The 17,271-nt window shown below is 43.5% G+C and overlaps 1 protein-coding gene across 1 annotated transcript in view; it reads right to left on the bottom strand.

Annotated features, from left to right (window-relative positions):
- The window catches only part of LOC307074207 (netrin receptor UNC5D-like), a gene marked incomplete at both ends in the record, with an annotated part of 172,223 nt that extends 163,845 nt beyond the window's left edge, over positions 1–8,378 (bottom strand). The window contains 2 exons of the mRNA XM_079734232.1: positions 8,054–8,166; positions 8,368–8,378. Of these exons, the coding sequence (XP_079590358.1) occupies positions 8,054–8,166; positions 8,368–8,378 (124 nt within the window). The remainder of the gene's footprint in view (positions 1–8,053; positions 8,167–8,367) is intronic.
- Between the last annotated feature and the right edge of the window lie 8,893 nt (positions 8,379–17,271).

Below are 17,271 nucleotides of genomic sequence, written 5' to 3'. Positions count from 1 at the left end.
TCTGTTTTGATTACTCACAATTCATTCGGCACCTGGAGATGGGACAGCTGTTTGCTGCTATTGACAAATGCCACTATGACAGAGACTAATAGCATGATATACTAAAGTATTCTGCCCCATAAATCTTTGAGACACACACACACACACACACACACACACACACACACACACTCTGGCTCCCTCTCTCTCACTATGTTGTCTTCCTGACGTCCCCCAAACCATTCGTGGTCTCCCTGCACGATCTAGCTCGGTACAGAAGACCCTGGCCACAAAATGTCAGTTTACAGCCACTTCAGCTACATGCCGTTTAGGGTTTTGAATGGTATATAAATATATATATATAGTGCTGTCAGTTTAACGCGTTATTAACGGCGTTAACGCAAACCAATTTTTTTTTTTGGCTTGGCAAACGTTGCAGTTTTTTCACCTGCTGTCTAGCAACAACAAGTCACGGTAGAAAAACTCCAACACCATACTGGATCTAGCTACACCGGAAACAAAACATCAAGCATGCCGCACAAACTTGTTGGGGCAAGCAAGGATACGGAGCGGGTGAAAAACTCCTTAAAAGTGTGTGTGTGTTTGTGTGTAACTCTGTTCGAGCCTGCACGAGAGTTCAAAGTTGTCATTAGCTGTTACGTCTTTCTGACCAATCGCAGTTTAAGGCCCACCTGGGCTGTACCACTTCGGGAGGGGCCGCTCAGTTACTCCCCTCTAGACAAAATTGAATCGGTTGCAACGTTGACAGATTGTATGTGTTGCCTCTGTTGAGTGAGTGAGAGGTTGCGGTTGCACAGTTCAGGCTGCCGGACGGCGCTGCAAGGAACTTTTATAAACGCTATGTTGTTATCCCGCAGAAATCAGCCCGACAGCCCCGAAAGGTTAACGGCCCAGCGGGAATTCTCCCGACTCTCCCGATTACCACTCCGCCACCGTGTGTATGTGTGTGTGGGGGTGTGTGGGGGTGTGTTTGTGTGTGTGTGTGTGTGCGTGCGTTATTCGATAGCCTGGTAATATAGGCCTACGTACGGTAGGAATATTCATATTGGTTTAAATAATAAATGTAATAGTATTTCCCATCTTTGCTGAGCAAGAGTTTTGTTCGAAAGTTTAGTGATTAAAACTAGTGCTGTCAAGCGATTAAAATATTTAATCGCGATTAATCGCATCAATGTCATAGTTAACTCGCGATTAATCGCGATTAATTGCACATTTCTTTATATACTAAATATCCCTTGATTTCGTGCTGCTAGACTTTTAATGAGATCAGAGTGTTGAGAAGGACAGTAATAAAATATATTTGGTAAGATGGATATAAGAAGAGACCCGCAGTGAATTCAACCCGGTCCACTTGACATCAGGGAGGTGAATGACAGTGGTAGGCCTACCGTAAAACTTCAATAGCCCAGGCTTTTATTTGTTTCAATCACTGAACTTTCGAACAAAACTCTTGCTCATTAAAGGTGGGAAATACTATAACATTTATTATTTAAACCAGCATGAATATTCCTACCGTACGAAGGCCTATACACATTACCAGGCTATCGAATAACACCTACACACACACACGGCGGCGGAGTGGTAATCGGGAGAGCTGGGGTGGGCCGCTAACCTTTCGGGGCTATGGGGCTGATTACTGCGGGATAACAATATTGCGTTTATAAAAGTTTCTTGCAGCGCCGTCCGACAGCCTGAGCTGTGCGCCCACAACCTCTCACTCACTCAACAGCCGTAACACTCAAAAACTGTCAACGTCACAACCAAGTCGATTTTGTCTAGAGGGGAGTAACTGAGCGGCCCCTTCCGAAGTGGTACAGCCCAGGTGGTCCTTGAACTGCGATTGGTCGGAAAGAGGTAACAGCTAATGACAACATTGAACTCTAGTACCAGGCTCAAACAGAGTGACACACAAACACACACACACTTTTAAGGAGTTTTTGTGCGGCGTGCTTGTTGTTTTGTTTCCGGTGTAGCTAGATCCGGTATGGTTTTGGAGTTTTTCTTAAGTGACTAGTTGTTGCTAGACAGCAGGTGAAAAAACGACAATGTTTGCCAAACCAAAAGAGCGTTAATCGCGCGATAAAAAAATTAACGCCGTTAAAATTGGTTTGCGTTAACGCCGTTAATAATGCGTTAAACTGACAGCACTAATTAAAACAAATAAAAGCCTGGGCTATTGAAGTTTTACGGTACGCACTGTCATGCACCTACCCGATGTCAAGTGGACCGGGTTGATTCACTGCGGGTCTCTTCTTACTGTCCTTCTCAACACTCTCTGATCTCACTAAAAGGCTAGCAGCACGAAATCAAGGGATATTTAGAATAGAAAAAAAAGTGTGATTAATCGCGAGATAACTATGACATTATTGCGATTAATCGCGATTAGATATTTTAATCGCTTGACAGCACTAATATATATATATATAAATAGATCGTTTTTTACAGCGCTTTTCTTGGAAATACATACAGACAATACAGACACTCAAGCATAAGGCAAATAAACAACACTACAACAATAGACAACACATTAAGGGAGAGAGAGAGGGTGGAAGAAAGATGGCGGAGGATGATTTGTCAGATATTGCAGGTGGTCCTGAAGAGATGGGATTTAAGCTGATTTATGAACGAAAGGAGTGTATCAGACATTTCATATAAATATGAAATGTAATTTAGTTCTTCCGCAATCTAACATAAAAAACTTGTAGAGAACATCAAGATAATCCAGTTTGCGTTTCGTATCAGTTGCCTATCACCAAATCTGCCTTCAATTGACCTGTCGCTAAGTTCCGCCCTTAGAACGCAGTGACATTCCAGCCTAAACTATATTCGGACATCGGCTCGGACAACTCCATTGTAAACAACAGGGAGGAGGCATAATATACTAATTTAATGGCGGATTTATGTAGTTTGTTTAAAAATAAATTAACATGGTCAAACGATGTGCTTGGGGTACATGTAACACGGACAGTCGGTATCCCGAGAAGCTGCAGAATGGGGTATGTTTCATCCCCTTTCCCAAGCCACAACGGGACAAGAAAAAGTGTGTAATGTGGATCAGACTGTGCGGCAGGACAGAATACTAACTATATTTAAGCTTGTTACCTTCTGTATGTATTTTAAAGTTTGAATATACCCCTCCATAGCGTAATGTATTCACTTTCGATTGATCCTACTATAAATTAAATCCTTTTCTGCCCAAAACATCTCTAAAACCTGCTTGGATATACTGTCAGCTGACACTTTTTCATATGTTTTTGTTATCGAGTCTGGTTTGTTTGTCCAAGTTCGTCATGTTAACGACGGGGGGCGTAACTTAGCAACAGGTCAGTTGTTCAGAAGACACATCCAATTAGAGTGGCACTTGTGCTCTCTTCGCTCTCCCTGAATCTGGTTGGAGGTACAGCAAAAACATTTCCTACTGACAAAAGCCTTCCGGCAGAATCGAGTGAGTATTATAACACCGTTACTCGGCCTTTCTCGTATGAAAACAGTTTTGATTGATCTGTACGTTTCTACACTTTGGTTGGGCCCTGCCTTTCTGCAGGCTGAGGTGCTACTTGTCCGTCATGTACTGAAACCCCTCCCCCTACTGCTGATTGGTCCTATAATTTAGACATTTTCGGAAAGAGCTTTCAACAGGATAGAGGCCAGAGCGATCTGCAGGGAGAAACAGAACATTTAATCAAAAAATCAGGTTGTTCTCCCAAGGCCGCCATCTATTAGCTATAGCATCATCATGTATACAAATATAAATACGTATAAAGTAACATCATGTATACATGATACATGTATAGTTGTATATATATATATATATATATATATATATATATATATACAGTGTTGTGCCTGAACGCGTTCATTGAACGATAGTTCATGAACTCGTTCATATTTTGGGCGAACGTGAACTGAACGTATTGTATTACTGCCTGATGAACGTTACTGTGAACTCGTTCATTCTGGTGTCTGTGAACGGCACCCTCACTTGGTTTAACTTCGTTCAATATGGGGGTTATTTGTTTACCAACACGGCGGATGCGCGCGCAGATCGCCGTGTTGTTTGACCGGTTGCCATGGTAATCTCTGTGGTTAATTTGCAGTTGCGGTGTTGCCAGTTTACTGTTACATTAAACTGTAATCAGAAAAGGCGGTTATATGCTATAGACCCAATAGTATCTCGTATAAAGGCTGGGACGAATTTCAAATTATAAATATGTATTTATAATTTTATTATTTTGAAAGTATAGACCGGCGCGATTCCCATTGAAATGAATGGCGCGGTGATTATTCTTCAAAACGAGAGCTGTTAAATTGTGGAAAATGAATTAAACTGTAATCAGACAACGCGGTTATATGCTATAGACCCTAGAGCAGAGGTCCCAAATACGTAGATTGCGATCGACCGGTCGATCGCAAAGGTAGGGTAGATCGCGTGACGTAAAAAAACAAAACAACGTATAACGTTTAAACAAAAAAGAATTGCATCCCTATGGCATTTACCACTGGATTGATGAAAATTGTCTGTTTGACTTTGACAAACTTTTCCAAGACTCTCAAGACTGCTATCCATTTAGGGAAGATGTTGAGGTTGATTTACTCAATCACAAAAAATTGCAGCACTGTTTCACCTAAACACGTCTGCAGTGGAGGAAGAGATTTTGATAGTACAAACTGATATTGAGCTTAAATCCAGGGCTCATGGACAATTTTGGAACTTACTCACAAAGGAAAGTATCCAAACATGAGGAAATGTGCTACCTCCTTGACTGCATTATTTGGCTCTACTCTATTAAGTGCAAATACCATTCCATCATGACTGATTGTCATTTGGAAGCCTGCTTGAAACTAACTACCAGCAGCCACCGTGTTGGCGTTTTGCCATGTACAGTAGGTAGATCATTTTGACCTGCTCATTTTTAAAGTAGCTTGCACGCCAAAAAAGTGTGGGCCCCCCTGCCATACGAATTACGAATTATAAATATGTACAATCCATAACGTTAGCTCTCTGGCTCATAGTTCAGCGGACTAGAATACCTCATAGAATCATTGCTTGTTGGCCGGAAAGGGGGGCTGTTCACGTTTGGTTGTAGTCTTTTCGCTCGGTTCTCCGTCTCATCAGTAGGGCTAGAACCGAGCGAAAAGACTACAACCAAACGTGAACACCCCCCTTTTCCGTTTCCGGCCAACGAGCAATGAGTCTTCCAAAATAAATCAATGGGATTTACGAAATGCGCTAAATGTGCAATAAAACACGATATAAACTGTATTTCGCTACGATACTTGATTCAACCACTCTATTTCATCCTAGACAAACCACAAAGGGGGCTCAATGTTCAAAATACCGGAAAAAACAAATAGCTCACAGCAACATATTGAAAAAAAGAACTATGAACTAGTTCATTTTTTGGAACTGTGAACTTCGTTCAAAATTTTTAATTATGAACGTTTAACTGAACTAGTTCATTTTAAAATTTGTGAACTGAACTTTGAACTAGTTCACGTAGAAAGTGAACTTTCCCAACACTGTATATATATATATATATATATATATATACTGGAAACGTGAAGTTCTACCAACTGCTAAAGGTGAAGAGAGAGAAGAGGAAGAGGACTTCATTTTCCATGAAATGTTCATTAATGGTGTGAACAATTTCTTTGTGCTGGAGGTTCGGGGGGGGGGGGGGGGGGATGGGAGTTGGGGAGGTACTGGGGGGTGGGGGCGGCGAGCCCTTGAGCCAGGCAGCGGCGCAGCGGCTTGTGAATTGTGGATGCGGACCGTTAGCCTCTCCAAGGTTCCCCTTTTCAGTGCGGTTTGAAGCACATTGCAAGCTATCAACAGGAAGAGAGCGACAGCGCCAAGGCCACAGGATGCACAAGGACGGAGCTGGTTACAGCGCAAACACACACACACACACACACTAGCACGCGCACACACTCACATACAGGCGCATATGTCCGCAAGCACACACGCACACTTGTGCGTGTGTGCTTGAGTGCCAGTATACAGTCAACATGATTATACATGTCCATTTAACACTGTGATATAAGCGTTTACACAAACACACAATGGCGAACGCCGTACTCGTAACTCCCAGGGTTCATAGCCCGTATATATATATATATAATCTTTCATACAAAGAGGTGCGTCGGAGGGGAATCTGAATTATTGAATAAATATGCTTTTATTCTACACTTTTAAAAGGTTTTGTTTCATAAGAACGTGCTTGGTTTTCAAGTCAAATCCAATCCACATTGGCTATATAACAAGCAAATATGTACATATGTGCACATATTTTGGGCATTTCTGTTTATAGAGTTGGACACAGGTCTTGCTATGGTCTACCTGTGTGGGGATCTGACCGCTCAGTCCCCTCTGAAAGTGTGGAAGTGGGGATGGAAATAGAGGACAGAGAGAGAAATGGGTTATTTTTCAATAATTAAACATTTAGAATCCAGATAATGCGACCACGGTGCAATCTCTGACAGAAGAGCAACAACAGTGGATATACCCCCCCACACTATAGCCCCCCACACTAACCGTGGACGAGGGCTTTTTATCTGTGTGAAATGTCAGTTGAATCAAAGATAGAGCAAAACCCAGGAAGTGATATTTGTAATGAATAAAACATGTATTTCACGGGCTCTCTTTCTCCTCACCAAATCCCTGTACCTTTCTCCCTCGCTCTCTCCCCATTTCACTCTCTCTCTTCCCCTTTCGCTCTCGCTCTCACTCCCGATCTGAGTGAGAGCGAGTGTTTTGAGTCTTGTCGTCTTCTTTCTGCAGTTTGTATTCTCTCACTCTCCTCTCATCTTTATTCTAGTGCATATGTGCGTGGCGCATTTTAAAGAATTAAACCGTTCATCACCTCGTAGTTTATGCCAAACTGTTCACGACTTGTGTGGACTGTGGAATGTGTTTCTGACAGACATCCAAAATAAACCCAGAATCCCTTCTGGAGCGATTACCTGAAAGAGTAAATATGCTGAAACTGATTTCATTATAGTCTCATTATAGTCTAACAATTTAAGTCATTTTTCAGATTTGAAGAAAAAATAAATTGGGCTAATTTGCTTATTGACATGCAAATGTTGAAACTGTCGTCAATGGGTCAGGGTTGATTAGACGGGTCCCCACTGATTAGCGTTAGAATAGGAAGAAACAGAACCAGATTGGAATTCGTAACGGTTCATTTAGCTGCCTGCAGGTGAACTCGTTTCCACAAGATGGAATAACAAGACGGTAATGGGCGATGCTTAGACCACAAACTGTGATGGAATAAACAATGCACTAAACACAGCCATTTGGAGCTGAATGGACAGTAGCACGTAAACACGCACTACACGTTCACACAAAACCCATTACCGTCCAAGGAAAACAGCCGAAAACAATCGGCGTCACATAGATACAGCTCGACAGATTGTTTACCAGAAGTGACCTTGGAGAGGATAGAAAACGAGCAGTGAAATCAAGCGTCCCCAGATGACCAGGCAACGTGTCCAAACGCGTTCCGTTTAACACACACAATAAATCCAGCTTAAGTTTGCCGCCAGGTCCGCATATGCAAGTGAAAGATGAGTCACAAAATACAATTTTGAATCGTCAGGAAACAGGAGAGAGTAGCGTTTTAAACGGGATGTGACAAGGGACACATCTGTTGACATTGTTTCAGACCCAGAGCGCGTTGAGCCATCTGTCTCCGGATGGTTTGGCGCGTCATTCGTTCATGCCTTATTTAATTCAGGATTACACAAGACAACATGTTCACACCAAACATAATGCCAGAACTTGTACGGTGTATGCATGGTTTCGGCGCACCTTGCCCACACCACTAAACTTGTTCTCACTCCTGATCGGTAAAGATGCTGATCCACTCTGAAGCGGGCGCGCGGTGCAGGACCACCGCCGCGATGCGCGCCACTCTCCTCCAGCCTCTCCAAAACATATCAAACAATGCATAAGCCTACAACATGATAACGGCTCCTATATAACAGCCCCCAACACGCTTAAATACCCCCTGTAGGCTCCATACAGTCAATATGTCAACATTTTGCCTACCTCTCGCTGAGGTAGCCTGAGCTCGCGAGGCGAAAAGCACAAGGATGCCCCAGCTCAGGTAGCGTCCTATGGAAATCCCCCCGATCATGGTCTGGAGCCTCATCAAATCGTGACTGCCCGCTCATGGGCTCTCTGAAGAAGAATTTGGTTTCGGGCGGTGGCCGTGGCGACTTGACCGTGACAGCCTCCTCCTCATCTCATCTTCCTCCTCACAACCTACTCCTTTCCTCCTCCTCCTCCTCCTCCTCCTCCTCCTCCTCCTCCTCCTTCTCCGCGCTGTCTATCAGTGCCCGCCTCAGCTGAGGCAGGAGCACCGCAGCGCCATCGCGGAGGATCGTAGTGCGATCAGAACAAAATGAAAAGTCGCCTGGTGCTCCTCGGTTCTCGAGCTCAGCGTGCGGGAGTGAGAGAGAGAGAGGGGGGAAAAAAGTACACACACACCCACAGAGGCGGGCAGCCTTTAGCTTGAGGGCGGAGAGAAGGAGACAAGGGGGAGAGATGTACAACTCTTGTCCATATATTGACATGATAACGTGTGTTTGTGTATGTGTGTGTGTGTGTGTGTGTGTGTGTGTGTGTGTGTGTGTGCATGTGTGTGCGTGTGTGTGTGCGTGTGTGTGTGTGTGCGTGTGTGTGTGTGTGTGTGTATGTGTGTGTGTGTGTGTGTGTGTGTGTGTGGACAAATAATTGAACAACAGATGAGGAATAATCATGGAGTTGCCAAGGTTTTACTTTTTTTCTCAGCCAATGCAAAAAAAATCTGATATAAACAATATCAAGCCTTTAATATGAGTTTGGTTACTCAGATAAAGGCAGTGAATAAATGTCAATAACGTGATGAGTCTTTCACCAAGCTCAAGTTCAGAAGAATATGACATTTATATAAAAACAACTACACTTACACTCACATGGTGTTGAAGGGCACAGAGAGGGCAGAGACTAAAACGTTCTGAACAGTGATTGGTTCTGATTAGACGTTACTTCAGAGAAGCGCCTCATCCAACGTGGAGAAGCTCAGGTAAATCCCTTCAGGTGAGGACTCAGAGCGGGAAATCTCTCGTAAAAACGCATAACACCAGTCTCCCCCTCCCTCCAAGTATTATCCTGTCACCAACAAACATATCTCTGACTCCACACATATTGAGGGTGGGGGGAGGGACATTTCTCAAGTGAATATAGCGCCAATAGTTTTCCTTGTAGAGCGCACACGCTACGACCTTCGGCCGCACAATTACCCCCGCTGACCAGGAATCCAATGGTTAATTTCCCTGGGATCTTGTGAGGGGTCGTTCGGTTAGCGGAGGTTAAGTATGCAATTATAATGCTAAAGAGGGCATTGCTGTGCTTAAAATATTAAGGATTGCCATAAGTCGAATCCACAGACCGTGGACGTTGACATTACTTTGGGTAAGTCACGACCGCTGTAATGGCTCTTTGTTAAACGCATAAAACTGTTGTTTGAAAGTGATTGTCCCGACACTGCCAGCCTCGGCAAGTAATCTGTAGTAGTAAATTGCAACACATTATAATGGAATAATTTGACACAGATGAAATACTGTATTTATTCTCGTAGCTAATCAGTTCACGATTAGCTTTTCAAATTGCTCTTGCTTCTGTCAGACAAAGCAAATTGCAATTATGTCTTAACTTTAAATAACCACAAAATAGATTTGAAGATAAAGTGGAACATTTGTGGCATTGTTTAGAGGAGATGCTTAAAGATGGAACTAGAGAACAGCCAGCCAGGAACAGCCAGTAGGAAACAGTCAACCAGGAATAGTCAGGTCACAAACTGTATACCAGAAACAGTTACTTTGGAATAGTTGACACCAGTCAGCCAGGAACAGCCAGACAGGAATAGTGAATCAGAAACAATCAGGTCAGGAACAATCAGTCAGGAACAGTCAACCGGAAACAGTCAGTCAGGAATAGCCAGTTCCAGAGCAGTCAGCCAGGAAAAGTCAGCCAAGAGCAATCAATCCAGCATTTTATTTTTTACTGTATACCTTCCTTTAGTGGAAAAAAAGCCTTTGCAATCTGCACAGGAACCACCTTGTATTCTCTGCACAGTGTCCAGGGCAGAAACAGCGTTGGTCATTGTACCAGCAGCCTGCTAATCAGTGACTTGCACATTAAGCCTTTAAAGCAGGAGGGCTCATGCAGGACACATTACACGGGCCGGTACAGACCAGACGTTCACTCTCTGCTCAGACTGGTTCCCTGTAGAGCATCTGCTGCTTTCACAACAAGTGAGACCTGCGTGCGTGCAACAACAATTTTCTGGCTGACTGCATCAAAACACAGATTGCATGTGACTCAATCTATTGAACCTCTGGCCAACATTTCAAACACTCTAATATGCCAGGTGTTTGAACGAGCTTGCGTATAGGCTGAATAACAGGGCACGGCAGTGACAGGGCGCGGGATGCACGAGTGAGCTTCCCCTTGCTCAGCAAAGTATTCATAACTCTGATGCTCATTGATGAAACCGAGAGCCTCCGATATATATGAGACCGGAGGTAAGGTCAGCCATGTGGGGGACAACTACTATTTGGATAGAAAGAGTTTAGCAGGACTTAGAATGATCTGTTAGAGGACTGTTATACTGAAAAGGCAATACAACTGCACAAGGGGGTTTGAGAACTGCTAGCCTATTTATTATTTTGATATTTATATTGAAACTATGAAGCTATACAAACGGTGTGTGTTTGCACCTTTTCATATTTAGGGTGCTGGTTTCTGGTACCAAAACGTACCTCTTTTAATTAGGTATTAGGATGTTAAAAAGGGCCAATTAATATGATTTAAAAGACACAGCAGTCTGCAACCGATTTACTATCACAGGTGATTTTATAGGGCTGCAGCCGCTTCATCTCCGAGCCCGATATTAAAGTTACTTCATGTCCAAATACCTCCAGGGGAGCTTTACTACATTTGCAACATGGAAAAGCATTTCAAGCAACACTTGTCAAAAAGGCAGTCCCTGGCCCTCAGGAGCGAGGCAGCAGTGTATTTGTTGTGTTCCAGCCCTTAGAGCTTATGATTCAATGTAGGGTTTCGGAAGACACACCATGACACAGATCCTCTGGTGTATGATACTGTGAAACTTTTCCACTTACATTTTTACATTTTATTGGTTTTGCTGACGCCTTTATCCAAACCGACTTACAACCATTCATTCACACATTCACACACCAACGGTGGAGTCGACGACGCAGGGCGACATCCAGCTCGTTCGGAGCAGGTAGGGTGAGGCATCTTGCTCAGGGACACCTCGACACGCTAGGAGGAGCCGGGGATCGAACTTCCAGTTACCAGTACACCTGCTCTACCTCCTGATCTACTGTCACCCCGAAACACCTCCTCCTGTACTTCGGCTGATCGCAGGACGGCACCAGCTAATGTAGTAGGTCTGGTTCAGGGACTAACGACGTTGATGCGCTGTGATGTTCTCCTTCTCCTCATTTGCACCCTACACACGCTATTCAACTGACTTGAGGCGAGAGCACGTCAATGCCTTCTTCTCACATGTTCATTGCAACCTCTGAGGATAACTTTCATGTTGATTTATTCAAGATCGCTTCCATAAGAGATAATAAACGCGTGGACGTAGATTCACTGGGGCAAACTCTGCTTTCTGTCAAGCAATAGAGCCAGTGTGTTAATACTGGAGGGGGATGGGTCTGTGATGTGCATGTCCGTTAGGTGACTTAAAGCAGGGGTATCCACAACAGCCTTTATTGGACTGTAAATTGCTATTTCAAGCACATCTTAAAGTAAAGCTTGCTGTTGAAGGCCACACACCCAAAATAAAAGATAGGCCTTTGGCCTTGTGTGTACACACTCACCTTGACAAGACAACACAACATTTTTTCTGCTGATGATGGAGCTGGAGCGGTGTTAAGCCACGGGCACCATGCACAATTGTAACATCTCTGACCCTGGCAGGATAGCCATATGAATAATTTTCATATAGAAACTGGTGCCTTATGAATAGTACCCATATAGAAACTAGTATTGTATGAATAATTTACATATAGAAACTAGTAGCCTACCATATGAATGATATTCATGTAGAAAAAAGCAGGGGAGAAAAATTAATGATATTCATATAGAAAGTGGTACTTTAACAAAACACAGATTTTAGACAGGAATGATATTCGTTTAGCAATTAGAAGGTAATACTAGTAAGCAGGGCCGGTCTGGGTACTGGATTGACTCGGCTGCCAGATCAACTCGGGGTCCTAGATGCGCAATAATGACGCACTTCCTGTAAACGCTGTCTTTTAAATGCACATGCGCATGCCTTCATTCCCATGTTATTCCCAAGTATTAACTATCCTTTTTTTTTCTAATCTATGAATAATAATCTAATGTACAAAGATTGATCAGATAATATTTGTGGCTTTAGATTGATGGCTAACGTGAGCTAATAAACGTTGGGGGGGGGGGGGCTTTCATCAATATAGGATTCGTTTTGAAGGTGATAATTACTTTAACATATGAGAAAAAAAAAATATATGTGTCACCGAGCGTTTTATTGTTGCCTATACTTGGGTAATATATGAAAGAAGAATCGGTTAACTCCATTCACTGAACGGGGCAATCCACTTTATTTCCAGCGCTCCCAACACAGAGTCGAAACAGCGACGGACACGCAGACACTTCCGTTCCCCTCCTGCAGAATAAGAGACCCTAACAGGAACTGGGTTACATATGCATTCATCAGTGCTTTAAGACGTGTTTCCAATGGGTTTGTTCGATAGCTTATGCCGTTTGTTCGCTTATGCCGATAAGCGAACAAACGGCATAAGCGACCTTGGCGATCGCCTAGGGCGGCAAATGTGTTGGGGGCGCCCTCTGGTGGCGCCCTTAATTAATTAATTAAATTACATGTTTATCAAACAAGCTTAGGTAATAGGCTAGAGCTGAGTGGTTTAGGTCTTAGGCTAGAGATGGATCCGCTGCTAGTTGCAAAACATCTCAAGCAAAAGCGAAAGGGAAATCTAGGGCTTGTCCACGGCCGTGTGTAAACCATTGAGATACATCCCCATTCCTTACAGTCCATGGTCAGGATATGCCATCAAACATTGGAGAGGTGGTCAATGTTTATGACGCCCTAAGGATCCTGCAATGGCTGTTAGGCGGGAGAATGCAAATGGTGTTGTTGGAGAACAGTCTGTTAGAAGAAGACAAAGCGTGTAATTGGTTCACAAACAAAGACAAGGCATTCATTCTCTGAGTAAATGACTCTCCAATTAAATGACTCTATTCAATTTGTCCCTGTGTGTAATGCAATGCACGTATACACACACACACACACACACACACACACAGGAGGGAGATAACAGTAAAAATACGAATTAAATAGAACACACACACACACTCAAACATATACACACAAACAGACACCCCTCCCTTTAGCCTAGCCCCTGTCAGGGCTCAGAGTGTCAGCTGGAGGGTGAATTCTCTGGGTTTAACCCGGAATCTTTCACCTCCTCCAGCTCTCCATTGGAGGCCCCTCTAGACAAGGGCCCGAACCCCGCTCATTTGTTTGGATCTTCGGGTCCTGCTCCAATAGGCGAAGGGGAATTAAGCGTTTGTCGCAATTTGTTCATTGAGGTGAGAATCCCAAATCAGAGAAGGTGTGGGAGCCGTACCGGCAGAGACCTTCCTTTGGCTACCACTTGCGCGCAGATCCAAGGTGTTCACTGGTTGACAATACAGAGAAATCTCTAGAGGCACAGACTGGCCTGGGTGTGCTATCCATGCACAGACATGGGGGGACAAAAATGGTTTTAATATGTGTTACAACACGTAACACATAACATACCCATATTTAATAACTTTGTCGGACCCCACAGAGGCCGGCGTATAAACAAAACCATTGAAAGAGAAAGGGAAAGATTCGTGCTGACTCAGCTCAGTGTCCATCTTCCACACCGAAGATGAGGCGTCCCATCGCTCTTATGATCAGACACAGCGCCGGTGTTGGCCCCACACTGGGGCCCCGACCAGCAGGAGCCGCTGAGAGCACAGAAGACTTAAAAAAAAAAAAAAGCAAAAAAGCAAAATAAAATGCAATCCATTTACAAACAACAAAGCTTTGTATGCATGAGTCGGATGGATTAGTAAATTATAATTAGTGCCACAAAGAACACAAATCTTCAGATTGGAAGATTTAATTTGGATCCAGTGTGATTCTCGAAGAAGTACCCAAGGTGACCAGGGCCTGCATTAGCGGAGCCGTGTGTGGTAAAGTGGGCCCTTCATGCAGCGAGCGGGCCCTTTACCTTGGTGTCTGACAGGGAGAAGGAGACACTTGAAATCTGATGCCCATCTTATGGCCCCTTGGAGCCATCATTAGTATGTCTGGTCCCACACACACACACCTCTGAAGATTGACGGTCATAGTGTTTGTGTGTGTGTGTGTGTGTGTGTGTGTGCGTGTGTGTGTGTGTGTGTGTGTGTGTGTGTGTGTGTGTGTGTGTGTGTGTGTGTGTGTGTGTGTGTGTGTGTTTGTGTGTGTGCGGCACTAGAGGAGTCATTTCCAGTAAGGTGTAGTCATACTGCTTGGGCTACAGTGTGTGTCGTTCCTAAGGGGAACACAGGTGGAGCATATAGAATATATATTCAACATTAGAGGGTTCAAGTTTTAGTCGTGTTTCATTCTGGTGTGAAAAAGTTAATTTTAAAACAAAATAAATGAATAATAATAATATTAATGAGGAGAACTTTGGGCTGCCATTCAAGCCTGCGAGTCTCAAAATATTTTAGGATTTACAGCAGAAAAAAATAAAGAAGTTGGGGCCCACTAGCTGACTTCTTATTACCAGCCATACAGAACATTTGGGATCTGTGTTTGTTTCTGTGTTTGCATATTTGGAATCCTGATAACTTGTTACCTGTATTTCAAAAGCATAAATATGCATCCTTCATCACTCATGTGATCATGACTGTGACAACGGACCACTACGCCCATGTAGGGATATGAATCACCAAACCAACGCACACAAAGACAAACACACAAGCGCACGCAAACATGCAAACACACGTAGGGATTAGGCCAAAGTAAGAAGGGTCGTACAGAAGTGTAAAGTTAAAGCCACATTACTTTGTATATTGACAGCAACAAGTCCCACAGTGAGTTCAAACCACTTCATTCAATAAACACAGAACCTTTAAAAACATACAGAGACAGACACACACACACACACACACACACACACACCCACTCACACGCACACACACACACACACACACACACGCTTATGTTCCTAGCGGTGGCATAATAATGAAGCTTGAGGCCACAGGCGGGGGAGAGAACAACTGAGGGCGGATTAGTTTGATGTTATTAAAGCAAAATAAAAAAGGGATTACAATGGTAGCCGAGAGGTTGTAAAAATAAATTAACTTTTTAAGGGCCCCTGTTTTATCTCCAGGTGTGAGAGTGATTAGCCATTACAAGCCCTTTCAAAAGTTGCCCTGCCCTGTGACTTAGTTACATCACAAGTGGGCATGTCAGAGGGCAGATGTTGGACCGCCTTGTAACTGGGGCTCGTTAAAAGGAGGTACCACACAGTGGCTGATTCCCAAAGTGAAGGAAGCATGCTCAACGGCTGCCCTTTTAAGGATGCGACGTCATAGAGAACACGGAAATTCGCCCCCTTTTTCGCGTCTTTTATTTTTGAGAATTCCGAGATTTTTCAAGGATAAATCGATGGATCCTCAACGAGCCAAAATACCCACAATCCTTTGCGCTCACACGCTGCACGGGGTATTTACAAATTGCGTCTGGAAAGCAATACACATTGCTTTACACAAGTGAAGGTTTTGAACGTTTTCAGAAATATTTTGTGCCGTATTGCTCTTTATAGATTCATCATGTAAATACAAAAAAATATGTTTTTTCAAACGTTTTTACAACGTAATGATAGGCTATATTTTGCATGGATTGATTTGTTTTAATATGTCGGTAGCTGGTGTTTAAACAAACTACTGTTGCCAATAACAATTTCAACAATTATAATATTTAAATATTTACCACCGGAGCATTATTAAAAAGCTGAAGCGGAAGCGCTTCCACACTAGCAAGTCGTTCCAAACTCTGAACGCTACAAACACTAGGCAGCACTCTAGCCAGCACTCTAGCCTAATCTCCATAGGACGCGACTGGCAAGGAAGTGTTCTAGCAAGGTTGCAGCCTTCACTTTGGGAAACAGTCGGTGATCAATTTGCTTGTGTAATCAGGAAGAGAGCCAGGCTCATCAGCTCCTGGTAGCTCACATTAAAGCTACGGTACGTAAGATCGGAAGTTGTAAATAGTTTGTAAAAGAGCAGATGGGAACAAGTTTCTTAAACTACAACAACATTCCCATCCTCTCGGCTCCCTCCCTCCCTACGTTTCTCCATCATTGAGAAGTGTTGCATGTCATGCACCTGTTTTTCACAGGTAAGATAGATGCCACAAACCAATCACAGGAACAGCGATGGCGGTCAAGGGACAAGCCGACCATGTCTGAAGTAAGACTTCAGCCAAAACAGACATGGACATTTTATGGATTTAAAAAATTAGTTTCAGCCCGAATAAAATAACTACCCTGATCGGGAGGCAATAATCCTAACCCTTTTGCCACACATTACCATCTCGGCGACTGACGGCCATTTCCTTCCAATTAACCGTTTTTGGCACTTAGTCATGGTCCATGTCGAGAGGCCTACAGCCCTCGCCTCTGAGTCTATGCACGGCTTCGTGGTGTATTTTATTAATTATTAAAATTTGCATTGCTTCTAATGGTAATACTTAACAGTTAGGGTACATTATTTAACACTAGTTAATGCAGTTATAAGCATTAAATGGTCAGTGTGTCAAATGTAAGTGATCAAATGATTAAATTAGTAATACGTGTAGCTAACCAGTATCATGGTTTTACCATTTCATCTCCTCCATCCATATGTCTGACCTCCGCGCTCCGCATGGTGGGTGTATGTGTGTCTCATGACATGGGAGGGTTCACCACACAGCCCTTACCCTGATGGACCTGATGTCAGGGCTCATACTGCTAATAAGACCCCAGGGGCGGTCGCTCACACTCTCTCTCTCTCCCTCTCCCATTCCCTCTCTCTCTCTCTTTCGTCAAAGTCTAAACTCATCACACTTTTCTCAAAAGGTCCGATTTTAGACGGTTTAGAACCCCAAAAAACTAGGTTTGTATTTT

The sequence above is a fragment of the Pollachius pollachius genome (genome assembly GCF_949987615.1).
Source record: "Pollachius pollachius genome assembly, chromosome: 4".
Lineage (NCBI taxonomy): Eukaryota > Metazoa > Chordata > Actinopteri > Gadiformes > Gadidae > Pollachius > Pollachius pollachius.
This window is presented reverse-complemented; position numbering and strand designations above follow the sequence as displayed.